The sequence below is a fragment of the Buteo buteo genome, chromosome 8 (assembly GCF_964188355.1).
Source record: "Buteo buteo chromosome 8, bButBut1.hap1.1, whole genome shotgun sequence".
Classification (NCBI taxonomy): Eukaryota; Metazoa; Chordata; class Aves; order Accipitriformes; family Accipitridae; genus Buteo; species Buteo buteo.
The window spans coordinates 24951671-24968188 of record NC_134178.1 but is presented as its reverse complement, the minus strand read 5'-3'; the positions used below and the strand labels follow the sequence as shown (position 1 = coordinate 24968188).

General features: G+C 44.8%; 1 protein-coding gene across 1 annotated transcript; it reads right to left on the bottom strand.

Moving 5' to 3' along the window:
- Positions 1–2168: 2168 nt before the first annotated feature.
- Positions 2169–10750, bottom strand: HSPA13 (heat shock protein family A (Hsp70) member 13). Its single transcript, XM_075033932.1, has 5 exons — positions 10668–10750; positions 9136–9476; positions 7987–8200; positions 7202–7369; positions 2169–5642 (listed from the first exon to the last, which is right to left on the bottom strand). Exons 1-5 carry the CDS (start codon positions 10690–10692, stop codon positions 4972–4974), a joined length of 1419 nt encoding a protein of 472 aa, XP_074890033.1. The 5' UTR covers positions 10693–10750; the 3' UTR covers positions 2169–4971.
- Between the last annotated feature and the right edge of the window lie 5768 nt (positions 10751–16518).

Genomic DNA, 16518 nt, shown 5'->3' with positions numbered 1-16518 from the left:
CTGGCAGCAGTGCATGGTAATTTTTACCTTTTTTTTTTTTTTAAATCATTATTTTTGTTTGTGTCAAGGAGGATTTTCTATGCTTACTGGTGGACTGACATAGCCTTACAGCTTCAGACTACCTTCAGACTACAGCTGGGAAAAGCTGCAGACTGAGTAACTGCAAAGTCTGAGAGAAAAAATGGTGGACTAGTGTCAGCAAAAGCCAAATAGCCATTCCTTCTCTTTCAGCAAGCTGTAGTCCTCACATACAGCTATACTTTGAAAAAAGGAGGTGCAGCAAAGGCAGAAGCAGCATGATATGCTCCTGCTATGTTTCCATGCAGCAATCACTTACCAAATCATCTAACAGGTAAGCAGGAAAAGGCAATTTTGCAGTAAGAACATCACCCAGGGTCTGCAACATCTCCTCTCCCCACATGCCTGATGTCAAAGAGGCTCACTCTAAGTAACAAAGAGGGACCACTTGCCTGCCTCAAGTTCAATACTAATTCAGACTTTGCAGTACCCAGCACAACCCACTAGACGCAATGTCACCAGCTAACACCGTTGACAGTGCAAAGCTGTGTCATAGCCCTGCAGGCCAGCTCAGCATATACTTCGCCTCTCCTGCGCTTTCTCCTCCAAATAGCAATTCTCCCATGCCTCCAGGGCATTTGGGGATCAGGTCCCAGCCTCATCCCATGGGCCTACTCATAGGCAGCCCCCACCTGTAAAAGGCTCTGCCCCATATGGGCCACTAACTGCTGAGACTCCTGAGAAGGTGCCAGGCTGAGGAAAGGCAAGTGTGGAAAAACCTAGCTTGGGGCTATGGTCAAAGGGCCTTCTGACAGCACAGGTTACTGCCGCTTGGCTGGAGACAGTATGAGAGACCCAACAGTTCATCCCTTTGAGGAGCTCCTGTATGGCTCTTTTTTCAGCTAGGTTGCTTGGGTTAGGGAAAGGAAAGGTGGGACAGCCAGGGTATCAGGGCAGAGTCTAAAGTGAGGATGCAGCTCAGAAGGGCACCATGGCTCTGTTTTTCCTTTTCACAGGAAGAAGCATGGAGCAGAACCTGCTCATGGTCTGCTTCAACTTTCTTCCCCACAGCATTCAAAAATCCCAGAGGCAGCACCTTCTCAAGTGCCACTTCCCTCAGGCCTGCTTCCAGTCCTTGCTCTACACTTTCCTGGCAGCATCACAGGAGAAACTGCAAAGAAGTTGAGCAGAAACCCTCCTTTCCCCAACAGGAACATACACATTTCTGCCTTTTGCCAGCCATAGTTGATGGCTGTCTGTTGGGGTAATGTTGGACTAGGCTTAAGGGTTATCAGCACAGCTTTTGCACCAGGAAGCAAGAGGCTTGCCAATGCACTGTAGCATTTTCTCTGGCTGTTTCTGGGTGTAGCAGTCCATGAAAATTCTGAATTGGGTTTAAACTGCAGGCTAAGATTCATTTATGAAATACCATCATCTTTCAGGCTCTCTAGACCTTACATTTCCCAGCCTGAATCCCAAGATGACATACATGTAGAAATCCTCTCACAGCTAGAAATACTGAAGGACAATTTGGAACCTACTGGGGCAAGCTTCCCTCCCTGCAACTTTTCAAACATCATCACATTTGCTCATATTCTGCATGAACCTGCCCCCAGGCTTCACTCTGCATATGCTGGGAGCCATTCCCCACATCCACCCTGCAGCTGCTGAACAACACGAGGAAGGGTCTGTTCCTGCCCCACATCCTGTGATCCCGCAGGCAGGGCACAAAGAGCATAGGAGAGGTTGCTCCCACTCCCAACAGGAGCAAGTTCACTATCACCCCCTTTGACCAGGGTTTCCCTCCCTGTTGGTGCTTCCTCTTTGACCATGGTTTCCCTCCATGTTGGTGCTTCCTCCTTCCTCCCAGTCATTCCTTGCTTTTCCTTGTACCAACCTGCACTTTTCTTCTCAGTTCTGTTCTTCCATCCCAAACTGCAGCTTGAGGACAAAGGGTTTTTCCCCCTCCCACCCCAGTTCCTAACACTCCTCTGTGCCACTTCCCAAAGATCTGTCACTTCAGGGTATAGCAACCCCTTCACAAGTTGAGGGATTACAACCTCATCCTCTAAACTCCAAAGGAATTCAAGGAAGAGAGGCAAATAGTGTTGTTACAATATTTCCCTGAGAAACTGAAATAAGACATGTCCAAGGGACAGAAATTGCTTTTATTAAAAACATTCTAAAAGGTTATTTATAAAATGCATTTAATCATCTGCACTTGGAAACAATTCAGGAAGATACAATTGGTGAGGCATCTTAATACTTCAGAATTTCAACTCACAAAACAAACTTTAGCTATATAAATTTGTTACACACCAAACACCACAGGAAACCATACTCACATTTCAAGGCTTGTTTTTAGAAAGATTTCAGTCCTCAAATACCAATTTGTTTAAAGAGAGACTTTTGGTAAGCAGTACACGTGCATACCTGGAAATACCCACTTAGTACAGTGGACTCATCTCTAAAATTCAATGGTCTGTGCCAAAATACAGTATTAAAATCAAAAGATACAAAATAAATAACTTGATCACAGAATTCAGAAAAGTTACTTAATAAATAAGGATGCATTGTGAGATATCCAATGTACAGTAACTTTACTCAAAAAAAACCTGTATAGAAATCTGAATAAATACCCTTTTGTGTAATTTTTTTTTTTTACAAGTAAACAACTCACCCCTCCCTTACTATTCCCAGATTAATACTGAAGGAGATTTAACTCCTCCAGAGTGAAGGAGTATGCAAAAGAAAAGTAGTACTTCATTTATTTGCATTGAGAGTTTAACAGTTTAAAAGTTACTCCTACCTAACTTGTCCCAAAATTGCAAAAAGCTTTTAACAGTTTAACTTCACTGTCATGTGGTTCTGTTTTTACACAGGTCTGCTCATTTTACAGAGTGCATTAAAAAAACGAAGACTAAAGACCTATTGTAACTCCAGTAGACTTTGAGATGAATTTACAGCAGGGCAGAAGGCCACAATGACTCCAAAGACATTGGAATATATGTTAAATTAAATACATATATATTTATATCTGCAAAGCAAAGGCCCCAAAGAGCAACCGTGTATAAGAACTGTACTGTATATTGGCATTCATCCATGATTTCACTGAAGAGGCACTTCTTTCATGCAGGAGTTTTAGTTACTGGAAGTTCCATACAGACTTAGACAGGGTCACTTTCAAAGAGGTACAAAGGAAAAAAATCCTCAAATAAAAAAATCACTTTGGTTTTCAATTCAGTGAAATGAAACAGGTGTTAGCAGTATTTTTTGAATCCTCTGTGAAGTTAAGCAATGCTGATGGAATGGTTGTGTGCAACTATGATTCAATTTAAGAGATTTTTAATTGGATTACTTCGAAGATATGTTTAGACAATAGCTATGCAAACAGCTGAATCAGCACAATCGATTTATGGCAGTGCCATAAATCAGGCCTACTGCCAGGAGAATAATAGGCCTATTTTAATATAGTCATAAGTTAAACAATAAATCTAAGCCCCACACTTTACCTTGGCAAGCTTAATACAATCAAAATTATTCTGGAGAATACAAGAAAATGCTTAGAACCACCTGTTACTAGAGCTTACCTGATTAAGACTGGGTTGATGGATGTTGAAGCCAGTCTTAGCTGAATGAAGTGTTTTCACTGTAGAAAGTCCTGCACAGACAATATAACTCAGCTGGCCTTTAAGCATTGATTTAACTCTCCAAAGAGAGCAGAACTGACACCAATTTTTTTTTCAGATCATTAATTTTTTCCTTCTCATGCATTTGCTAGATAGCTGGATAGCAAACTATTTGCCTAAAATAAAGTCCCAAGAAGTGCTACCTCAAATCCCGAGTTACACATACTGCTTTCTTCCCAAAAGAACAGCTACAATCTCTGATCTATGTTCAGTTTAGAGTTGGGATATGATAAAACTTAAACCAGAGATGTGAGCTAAAAAGTACAAAATAGTTGGGTGAATTTTCATTTACTAGGACAACAGTAGCTCAACTTCATCCGGGCAGACCCTTCTGTCCCACACTTTCTCCCCGAGAACAGTATGGCTTGGCGTACTCCACAGGACAGATATCACACACTTGTATATGCACAACAATGAAATTGGTGTTGGTCAAATTCAAGGGAAGATATCCAGGTGTAGCTTGAAGATAGATAAAACTACTGAAGTTTTCAAATAAGGCGGGGGAAGGTATAGTTGGCAATATGCCCTTGTTCTCCGTGGAGAACATCAGTGGTATGACAGCAGCACCTGTACATTAACCATCAAAACCAGATCAGGAAGTAAAGCCCTTGGAGACCCACTAAGTAACTCTACATTAGCAAGAGCCAAGTTTCTTAATATGGTTCAGCTGAAACGTAAGACAGTTTGCCATATTGCCTCAGTAATACCATTATGCTGTTATGAACAGCGAAGAATCAAGTGAATGCATAAGTCTCATTCAAGCTGCAACATGCCTTTTAGAAAGGTGCTTAAATGCTCAAATGACTCAATTTAATAAATAAATTTAAGCTCAACACTGCTAGTGCTATGTGCATTAACGCTGCTTCACATTCTTTCAAAGTAAATATACTGGACCTGGGAATATCTACAGTACCATACCATATTATCACTAACCTTTGGTCACACTCCCTTTGTATTTTAAACATACACCTCTTCAGGGTTTGCTAATAAAATTTAGCAAGAATATGTGGGTGTGTCATCACTAGCATTTTCATCCAATATTCAATCTACAAGCAATACAGGAGATTTCAGAACTTCAAAAATCACTCGTACCTTTAAAGTAACATCTAGCTTTAACACAGTTGGGTGTCCAGTAACACCTAACTGGAATAGATAAAAAATTAATATAATACGGCTAAGATCAGGGTCCACTGCCAGTCAGATAAGTATGCCCCATCTGAGTACCCTTTTGAAGAGATGGAATGCAATGGGGAAGAGTACCTTTTCAGTTAAAATTAGTCTTCTGTAAATGCTTATTAGGAATTTCTATAGCGCTGACTTGAAGAGGCCAGGACCCACCAACAATTCCTGCTTGGATAGCTACGCCCATTACAACTGCTAGGTCAGGATCTACCGAGGTGTTAGGTTCCTTTCCAAAGAAATCCCGAATAACTTTGCGTATTTGAGGAATCCGGGTGGAGCCTCCAACTAACACAATTTCATCCACTTCTGCTTTGTGTAGGTGGCCTTCCTTCAACACTTGTTCAATTGGCACAAGAATCTTCTCAAAAAGGTCCTCATTTAACATCTCAAATAGTTTCCTAGAGATTTCTGTTTCAAACACAACTTTGACAAAGTTGTTTTCTACTTTTGAAGTGTCTCCAAGATTTTTCAGCTCTTTTGTTCTTTGTGAAGGCTTGCCTTTTAGCACAGTGTTTGTTTTTACCTCACTTCCTGGAAGTTCTTTTATAAGCTTCCTTTCTGGCATAGTCAACAACACCCTTAGTGTAGCTGCCTCGTGAACAGTCAGATTTAATTTAACTGCTTCCACAGCCTGTCTGAGACGATGTGTTTCTTCTTTTCTTGTTGGCAGAGAACCATACATTTGATGGAGCTGATCATATAAATACAGCATCAACCTCTGATTAAAATCCTGTCCTCCAAGTTTGTTGTTACCTGAAACATCAGAATAGAAGGCGTCAGACACGTCACCTTCAAAGCTTCAGAACACACCCCACATCTTCTCTGTTACTAGGAGATGGTGCTCAGGCACCAGAACAATGATACTAGGGAACCACAGGCATAGCTCAAGAGCTCACAGAGCTGCAAAAATAGACATAATTGTTGTCCACTGAAGAACACATGATGGATAGTAATTTCCAGATTTTTATTTAGCAACTATTTTAGAATCTACTCCCCCTCAATGTTTTTCCCTTGGAACTGCTCTGCGACACTACAGCAGAAAAAAGCAGTGGTTGTTAATTCAGAGGTATTCTCTACAGAAGAAAACACGTAACGATAAATTTCTAGCTGGAACCCTGTAACTGAAGTGCAATCTCTCACAGCAAATTGCTTTTCCAGCTAAAATTCTCAGTTTCAAATTTCTCTCTCTGCCCAGAATGGACTTTTCTCTTAGCACTTCCACAGTACAGCTTTATTGGGATTTCTGTTTTAACAGTTTCAAGGTATTCAGTGTCTTCATGCACCCATACGAAAACTACATGCTACTGAAGTATATGTAGATACCCTGCCAAAAGTGGAAGTGATAAAATGCAAGCAGTGAACTTGAAGCTCTGTTAACAGATATAACTTACATTAGCCTTCAGAGAGAAAGAGAGAAAAAAGTATAATATATAACCAATTTCTACTGAAAGATTATTCTTGCACCATGTTTTCAGAACCTTTCAAACAATTGTTCACGCCTTCCATTCAGAGTTAAAAAAACAGCCTGCAGATTTTCATCCACGTTGAACAATACTCTCAAAGTTTCCACTGTTTTGTTTTGACTGAAAATGGGAATTCACCTAGTGGACCTCCATCTAAATAAATCAGAATGAAGCTGCTAAATATTTCTTGCTGTTCCAGTCTTACCGGACAGCAGCTCATACCAAAACTTGTTCATTGAAGGCAACGCAGACAGTTAGCACTGCATCTCAAGACCTGTCTGAATCCAGGTCATCTGAAAAGCAGTTGCGTATTCACTACATTTTTACTAAACATTGCTGCCACAACTCTTTGCCAAGTGATGAAACACTCCAGCACATATATATCACAAAACTTACTTCTGGGTTAACAGCGTGTGCATTCCCAAACCCTGCCCAACTGAGGTGGAGTCAAACACAAGGCGAGGATGTTCTAAAATCACTGGTCAATGATTTGGCAAGTACTTCCGCTTTGGACAAAGGTAACAGAAAAATTTGCAACACCCCCAGCCCCCAAAAGTCCAGTCAAAGTAACTGTAATATGCATCAGCACTTTACTCATGGGCACAAAATTTAACAGCCATGGATAAAATGAAACCACAACTTATTCCTTTGAGTCAGCCAAAACCTGTGAATTTATCTTAATTGTTGAAACAAGTCACAAGCTTAATTTTGCATGAAAGACAGCTGAGAACACATTTGGAGAACACTTTGTGACAAGGCTGGTATGTTTTCAAAAGCTCCTCTAATAGTGACATTAGGTGCACTTTTCCTTTCCTCCCACTCCTCGAGAAAGTAAAGCATTTTTCTCACCTGCCATGGCTCGTGTGAGGAACATCCCTCCCTGCTTGTTCAACAGAGACACATCCAAAGTTCCTCCACCCAAATCCACCACCAGAACATTAAACACGTCGGCTTTGTGGAGTCCATAAGCCATAGCTGCAGCTGTGGGTTCATTGATTACTCTCAAAACATTTAGCCCTACAAAGAGCAAAGATACCAACCAACAGTCAGGTACACTCCAGAAAACTGCACTTCTCCCATCATAATGACATTTACCATTAGTTGTTGGGTTTTTTTTGTTTTGTTTTGAACCAAACTTACCTTAAGTAAAATGTCAGATCTAAAGGAAATTGTTTCCTAAGCAGTAATACTCAATGAACATTTTTCTTTATTTAAGCCTAAAGTGTACTACTTCAGTGTCAGGGTGAAGTCAAGAACCATGATTTGGCCAAACATGTTTCTTCCAGAGAAACCTTGCTAAGGAGACTTATTTCACATGTTCTATTTCCATTTAAATTATTGTCCAAGGATGCTCTGCATGGTCTCTCTGTTTGGAGATTACCAAAAAAGACTATTTTCCCTCATGTAAAACTTATTTATTCTAGCTATTTATGTTTGCATTAGCTGCACCTGTCGGTACCCAAGAGTTCTCTGCTGTTCCTCACAATTGTTAATGGACTGTAAAAAAACAAAAAAATCCATTCTAAGGTTCTCTATCACTGATTCACTGTTTCCATATCCTCCCCAAAGACTTTACTGTTAGTGAAACAGACCTGAAGGTTTCCTAGAAAAACACTGGAATAGAGAAACATCACCTGCAAGGTTAGCTGCCTTGATGGTAGAATTCCGTTGCCTTTCATCAAACTCTGCTGGCACAGAGATAACTGCCTTCGAAACGGGCATGCCAAGATAGCCTTCCGCCATTCTCTTCAATTTCAGTAGCAGCTGAGAGCCAATATGCTCTGGAGTGATGCGAAAGGTTTCATTAGTTGTCACAGAAAATTCAGCTGATCCATTGTTGTTGAAAATCTAGGAGGAAAAAGCAACACAACAGGTGTGAAGTCTTCTTCTTATGCTCTCCTACCCTGCTCCAGCCAAATGTTTTATTTGCATATAGTCTGTTTATTCTGGAACAATACGAACGTGCTTTTGCCAATTCCCAAATCACTTTTATTCCTTGACTATGACTATGATGCAAAACATGCCACTTAAGGTGTCCAAGTATATCCAAAGTGGTAACACCCACTGTGCCCAGGTAAGAACATTAAAAAAAAAATTAAGACCTAGCAACTATGTAATCAACTTCAACACCACATTCAAAGATAAAAGTATTGCTTTTAATCATTAGGTTTACCCTACTGATAAAGCTTCCCATAGGTTCTTCTTTCTGAAAGGAAGCAAACAGGTTGGTACTGGAAGAGCTTGTCTTAACAAGTAAAGGATTCAAAGACTGTTCCAGTACCTGGAAATTTGTCTCTTTTCAGCAAATACTGCACCATGCTAAATTAATGCAACACTTTTTTAAAGAAAAGCAGCTTTCAAGATCTGCTGCTGGTCAAGTAAGTGCTAGAAAAGTGCTAGGGGAAAAAAAATGCACTGGGACAGAAGTGATGTGACTTTTACACTATTTTTTTTTTTTTAAGAATATCAGGGGAGAAGTGAAGTTTCAGCAAAGCAGTTAGAACTTCTAGCTGAAATTTATATTTTAAGGGGCTGGAAGGTTACCCAGAAACACATTTCACAGTAGAGGACAGGGTCCTCTGGAAAATCACTATCAGCTCTCAAACAGAGGTACACAACTTCCATAACCATTTCCTCCTCCCCTCTCTGGATAGCTCTTACGGTTTCCAGGTGTATCAGATTTAGCCAAATGGCTAATGGTCAGCTAAGCTGGTCACCTACTACATGTTTCAAATGTCCTATAGCTTACTGCTTGGAGAGAACTGAAGAAGATGGCTACTTACCTTAAAGGGATACCTGCTACTTTCATTTTTCAGTTCTTCTGAAGTGAAGATTTTCCCAATGAATCTTTTTGCATCATATATGGTGTTCTGAGGATTTGAATCAGCCAGTTCTAGGCCATCATATCCTACATACACCTCTCTGTCTGTGAAAGAGACTATACTTGGTATGCTGTTGTGCCCATTTTCATCTGCAATAACTTTCACCTCCCCTGTTCCAGGAAGAAAGACACCAACAGAGCAGTAAGTCGTGCCAAGGTCAATCCCAATTACTTTCGGTGTAGGCATCGGTAAATATTGCTGTGCTAGATAGCCAGCTAACAAGAGAGCCAGAATAGCTGAACCTAAAACACATATTTTAAAAAAAAAAAGGGTCAGAGTATCTACTGCTGCAAACTTAGAAGTCAGTGCAAATTACACGGTATTGTACATTACACCTTGTGCAGTTTTATTGTACACTCTGAAGTCTGTTCAGCTACCTAATTAGTTTTCAATTTCTTCAAAGGTCATCAGCAATTTCAGGTCTCTTAATTCAACAAAAAGAAGTGGGTAGAAAAGTAAAACATATTAGGCGTTAAATACTAAACAGGTTAAAAAAAAAGCCCGAGAGGTACAGCAAAGCTGCAAATATCACCACCCCTCTAATAGTTCTTTTTCTGTCTACGAGGTACTTCAAAAATATAGGCTAATTAGTATTTTGGGGGCAACTGCCTACAAATGACCCCTAAGGGTCATCTAGTTAATAAGGCTGCACAAAATCACACTGAAGTGACAAAATCCCGATTCAACCATCTCCTCCAACTTCACCGTAAGCCTAAAAATAAGGAGAATGCAAAACCATGCTAACTTCTCTTATTTCAGTCATAGCTCCTAAAGAGCATCTTCCCACACCTCTGAATCCTTCCTATGCCTTGAAATCAAGGGATAGACTAGTTCAAATGCAGAGCAGCTGGCTGTGTTCTTTTAAAGTTCTACGTATAACCAACAGAAAAAACCCAAGAAACCCCAAAAGCTAACATAGAGCAATGCCTGAGAAGAGAAAGGAAAAAAAAAAGCACTGGCAAACAAACAAAAACTCAAGAAGAAATCTAAATAGCTTAGATTTCCACGAGCGGCTAAGCTCCTTCACCCGGGAGCGACGGGCGGTCACAGCTGCGCTGCAAACAGACTACCGAGAAAGAACAGGTTTCCTTTTTGCCGCGAACCTCCCCAGGCGCTTCTTCGCAATACACCACCGAGCACTTCAGCTTTCCGAACGGAGGAACACGCCGGCCGCGCCGCGGGAAGCCGCGCCGCCCTGAGCGGCCACTCCAGGGCGGTGACGCTGGCGGAAAGGCTGCCGCAGCCTCGGCAGGGCCCGCCGCCCGCGGCGGGGTGACGGGGCGCGCCCGGGCCCAGCCCGGCGCAGGCCGCCACGGCCGGGGGGGGGGCTCCCCAGCGCTCCGTCGGCCCCGCCACCGCCCGCCCCGCCGGGCGCAGTCCCCTCGGCAGCCCGAGGGGCGGAGCGGGCCCCTTGCGCCCCCGCCCGCGCTCACCCAGCACCGCCATCTGCCCGGCCATCGCCGCCCGCCGACTCCAGCGCCGCCCGCCACCGCCGCCCGCCGACGGATGCTGACGCCGGCAGCCCCTTCCGGCCGACGGATGCTGACGCCGGCGTCAGCATCCGCCGCCGGGACCGGTGGTACGGGAGTCCCGCCCGCCCTGGTCGGGCTGCTCCACTGCGGGGGGGGGGGGGGGCAGGAAACTACAACTCCCAGGGGGCGCGGGGGCGCGGCTATTTCCGGCGGGCGCCAGCCACTGGGCCGAGAGCGGAGCTGTTCCGCCGCACAGCAGGGGCGGGGAGGGACGCGCCTCGTCCCTGCCCGCCGCGTGCGCAAGCCGGGCCGGGGCCGGGCCGCAGCCGGGCCGCGGCGCCTGCTGGGAGCGGTAGTTCGGCGGGTGGCGGCGGCGGGACACACGCCGGCCGCGGCCGCCCTCGCCGTGCGGGGTGCGCCGGGCGCCGCGGCCACGGCTGCGGCTCGGCGCTTGGGACGGTACCGACGCCCCGCTCTCGGCGCACCTCTCCCCCGGGGCGCGGGCAGGCGGCGCGGCGTGCCCCGTCCGCCCGGCGGCCTGCAGCCGGCGTGAGGCGTCAGAGACCGCGGCTGTGGCGCCGCCAGCTCAGCAGCCGTTAAAAGTGTCGGGCCTTTAAAAAGAGCGGCCACCGTCACCCCTCCGTGCCTGTTGTGGTCACTGTCGTTCGTGCTTCGGAGCCGTTCGCCCGGGGAGGCGGGTGGCTGCCCTGTCGGCCCCGGGGTGGAGGCGGGCGGCAGGGGGGCCCGGCTGCCGCGGAGCGGGGGTGCTGCTGCGGCCGCGGCTTCGTGGGAAAGCGCCGGGCGCCACGGTGAGGCGGGCTTGAGCGGGGCCGAGGAAACTCCCGGCCCAGGGGCCTGATCCGTCCTCCCGGTGCCGGTCCTGGCGGCAGACCGAGGCCGTCGGGGCTCTGAGCCGAGGCGTTCGGCTGAGGCGGAGTACCGGCGTTTTCGTCCGCCCTGTTGTGCCACCCCCGCAGAGAGCACCAGGGCTTCCTGCGCTGAGGCTGCGCTTTCCCTTTTAAAAACATGTAACCTCCTCTCCCCACGGTCCTCTGGTCCGTTTTTGCAACACGACAGCGTTCTTGGGATGCCGTGGTTCAACAGTGAGATAGCCATGGCAGCTTTGACCTCTTCCTGTCAATAGTGAGGGCAGGCTTCCTTCTTGCCCATCTGACATTTAGCCAAGTAAGGAGAACGCAGATGAAACCGGCCCCTCAAATGCATCCTGGAGGAGCGGAAGTAGTAATTAATCCAAAAAGTGCAACGTGAAGTATGGTGTGGGTTTGCTTCTTGTCAGCTGTCCCTCTGCTAAGCTCTGCTCTCGTAAGGAGTAATGGATTTTCAGGTTCTTGCCGATCAGGTTTCAGTTTCAGGCAGTAATCGAATGTGAGAACCTGGGGTTTCCTTAATGCAGTTTAAGTTAGATGTTTTTTAATAGGCAATACTCATAAATGAATAGCCAGTAGCAGATAGCATAGTGGAAGAAAAGTTAGGCTAAGTTCTACTGCAGTTACCATCTCTAGCACCTCTCTTTCTTCTAAGTGATGGGAAGACACAAAACCCAAAAGTAATTCCCAGGAGTTCTTGCTGCTTCTAAGCTGCTGCTTTATGCAAAAAGCAGCACCACTTAATAGTCAAAAGTGGATGCATTCTCCATTTATTGTTAACATAGGAATGTGGGTCATTCTCTGTGTGAGAAGGTGGAAACTCTTTGGTAAGGGAAGAAGAAGAGGTTAAGCCATTCAGCCTTCTTAATGACTCATGATCTGACTGTTTTCAAACTACATATCTAATTTCTTTTCCATACATCAGAGTTCAATACTTAGTCATGTTTCTTGAAGTGGCACCATTGTAATTGTGGTCATTCTTAAGTTAAGGGCGGGGCCGGAGAACTTGTAGTAATTGTTTACAGTATTCACTTGTGTAACTCAAGCGCAGGCACTTTGCATTTTATGCAACTGTCAGTGGATGGTGAGCAGAATAAAAAGATTTAGTGAAAACAGGGCATATGATTAAACTGGGGTTTGCTCATAATTTTCATGTTTGATAGCAACCAGATGCCTTAATACATAGGCAGCATCTGAAATGTCACACTACGGAATGCAGATACGTAGGGATGTTTTTTTAAAATACTGATACAAAGCCTCATTTCAGAGGTTTTATCCTTTCTTAAAGCATAGGCCAGGCTCTGCTTTTCATCCTCGAGGTTAAAACTCTGAAACAGACATTGGGATCACTTGATAATGTACCTGCTGAAGGACAGAATTCAAATGCCCTTTCCTATAGAGCTTCTATTCTATTTCTTCAAAACAAAGCTGCCTAATGAATTCAGTGTATCAGTCAAGGCCTCCCCACCCGACTCTTGACTCCCCAGAGGCCTGGCTGTTCCCTGCAGAATTGCACAGCACAGGCTACCTGCCTTGGGAGTCAAGTCAAGGAAAGCATCTCAGCAGGCTTTCTGCCCTGCAGCAAAGGTGTATCATGCCAGAAAATCTGCCAGAAGCCACCTTCTTCCCTGTAGCTGTTTTTGGCTTTTGTGTAGTTTGAAGGCTGTATCTGTGCTATGTACTCTGTAGTCCCTTGAAGGCAATCAGCACCCATGCTTGGATGAAGTCCAGAAGTGCCTAATTTTTTCCCCACACCTTCTTCATGAACTATCAGGACCTGCTTATGGGTACTCCTGGACTCTGCACCGAGATGCCCAACTTCTCTTGCATCTGCAAAATTGGCAGAACTAATGCTAGTGAGCTTGCCATTGGCTTTTTGGGCATTACCAGAGCATCTTCTGGATCAGCGTCTTCTACCTACCCTTGCAGAGCTCTTGTCCAGGGGCGTGGGACCTGTTTTCATTTTTTTTCTTTTATCTGAGGGGCTGCTACACCCAGGAGCAGGTTGTTCAGGAGCAGAAGGGAAGAGTCAGTGTTTCTGGAAAAAATTGCTTGATTTTGCATGGGATAATTAAATATTCATTGGTCAATAGAGGGAGAGGCTTGTCTGGCTGGGAGGGGAAAGCCATGGGTAGCCCCTGCCCTACGGACCACCTCATGGGGACTATGTAGACATGGTTAGGGGCAGACACTGGAAGGCAGGTTGCGTTTTCCTGAAATGACATACTTTAGACACTTCCCCTTAATGGCAGGCAAGACACATACTGCTGTGTTGAACATCCTCACCTGTGGGTGGGCATTGCAATTTCAGACCCATAGAACTGCTTTTAAAAAGCTCCCCACTGTGATAAAGCTTCACTGGTTGTAGCTGAATGAGGGTAGGCGAGGTGCTGGGGTGACATGGGCTACTAGGGCTGGACAGCTTCTGGTATCTTTGCTGGTTTGGATACCTGGGCTGTGCTGGCAGTGCAGCGTTGACCAGCCCTTGGCGACCACCCACCGGGCCCTCAATACTCATCTGCCTGCTGACTTGAGTGGAAGATGGGCGTGCAGCTAACTGCCTCCGAGGGTCTAGGCCAAGTGCTTGTTTATCCTTATTAGTGCATCTATTCACTCTAGTAGTAAGCTGTTTATAACATTTCAAAAGGGTTTTGGGATTAATTTCCTTCAAGGGGCTGTTGTTTTCCCTCAGTGCTTTGATAGGTGGAGGTAAACATGTTTTTGTCTGCAAGTAGCTTGAGGGAGAGAGCTGTTCTTACAATGTAAGAGCAGAGGCTGGTTTTTAAAATGGTCTCCCATCAGATGCAAACTGGTGTCTGCAGGAAAAAAGCTGCTACACTGGGGAGTATTGCTCAAACCGTAGACCTGTGATGTGCTAAACACAGTTCAAGTATTCAGTGTGCGTGGAATCAAATACAGCTCGTTTTCATTTGTAGGATGCTTTGCATCAGCTGCATCCTCGCATGTGGAGAAAAGGGAATTGAATTTGCAAAGCATCCTCTTTTCTGCTGTTGTACAAAACGGGGCTTCCTCTTTCTAGGGTGGACTCAGTGAGTGCTTTCTGTACTCTCTCAATCATTTTCAAGCCAGTGTCCAAAACTGAAACGCAGGGTGCCAGGGTATAGTCAAAACACGGTATGATCCCAGCAACACGCTATAATCAAACTGTGTTTTCCCACTGTGAAGGAGGAAAAGGGAGAGGGATTTGGATCCACTTCTTAGGTGGAAAGTGTAGTCAATGTCTCTGTGAGAAGGGAGGCAATTTATTTACATGCTAAAATCTGACACCTCATTTTCAGTTTTTAACTTGGGTAAAAGTAGGTTCTTAGCATTAGTGTAATCACATCGTCAAAATCACAGAGAACTTCACTGAAAGTTCCTTTCCCTAATTAAAACATTGATCTTCTCCTGCAGTATATGATTGGGAAAGGGAAGGATTTCACCAATGCCTGGTCTTCCTCTGACAGACAGTTCAATGTCAGGCAGCTGGAAGAGAAGTATAACCTTCAATTTAGATGCAAAAGTTTCCATTTAAATTCCAGCGTATAGCTTAAAGATTTCTGGCTCCTGTTGAGTGGCTGACTGGCCATCACCAGGCAGGTGTGAGCTGAATTCTTCATTAGCCAGAAACCCACTCCCCAGTCTGAGGCAGCAGGGGCAGCGTGGGGCTGCTCCGAGGATTTGTAGCCCCAGAGAGCTGTACGACGAGGCGTGAGACAAGTGTGAGAAGTTTCCAGCAGATGTCTCTGCCATGCAGTGTTGCTTCCCCAGACTGCTTTTGGTGTTTGACAGATACCTGCAGATTCATATAAAGCGTATTAACCTTTTGCAATCGTTATCCAAATTCTGGTAAAGGCATAAGTAATGAAAACAGTGCCTCATTTTTCATTACAGTTTATTTAATTGCCATTAACATACCTATTTCACTGAACCCTCATGAAATAATTTTGAGGTTAACAATGAAATTACTATTTCCCCTTTCATGAATACAGTTGCAGCGATAAAAGTGTAACATAACCCAGTAGATGTCCAGGAAAAACAGTCTGGAAGAGAAATGAGATTTTCACAGGTCTCTCTCCCACTTCTCTATTTGAATTTCAGTTGGTCTGCATGCTGATACAGCTTGCTGTGGTGTGAAAAAAAAAAAGCAGAGGCCTTTTGTTGATGAGACAGAGCAGGTTTGGCACTTACTGGTCTGGTACGAGAGTTTCTCTTCCTGCTTCACCAAAGTGCCATTTTGGGTAGGTGTTGCAAGGCCAACAGCTCAACAGCAGCTGTGAGATTGGCTGAATTCTCCCCCGCCACTGGCAGCCTGGGTTAGTGGGGCTGAATTGTATCTTGGCTTGGATTTATGCTGATGTCTGGAGCACATCATCTGCCTTGTGCTCAGGTGTCCTGTGTGGAAGCAGGGAAAACGATACCGCAGAAACTCCGGGGGTGACAGGAAAACTGCTTGTACAACTGTTTGGTGACAAGGTGCTGCAAAGTGCAACCTAGAGCACAGGGAGGAGGATATGGCTGGGAGTCTCATCATCTGCATGAATCATGATAGTGGTAATGAACAAGACTCCTAGCAGTCTCCCAGGAGCCCATTTTCTCATTCACATTGTTGCTGTGTATATGAAATCCATACAGATGTCAGTCAGGCTTGTCAATTTTGTCTATAGTACGTGACAACAAAAGGATAAACAGAGGAATGCACTCAAATATAGCTGCCTTAACAGCAAGCTCCCTAGGCAAGGAAGAAGAGGTTTTGCAATATGTGTGGATGGAGGAGTCTTGCTTTTCTTTCTGTGGGGTACTGAGGCTAAAGTCTCAGAATATCTATTTTACGATTGTTCTTTTCCTGAAGGTATCACCTAAAGTACATCAGCGGGTTTGTACACTGGTTAAGAACTTTTGGGCCTTTACAGTGAATCTTTCCA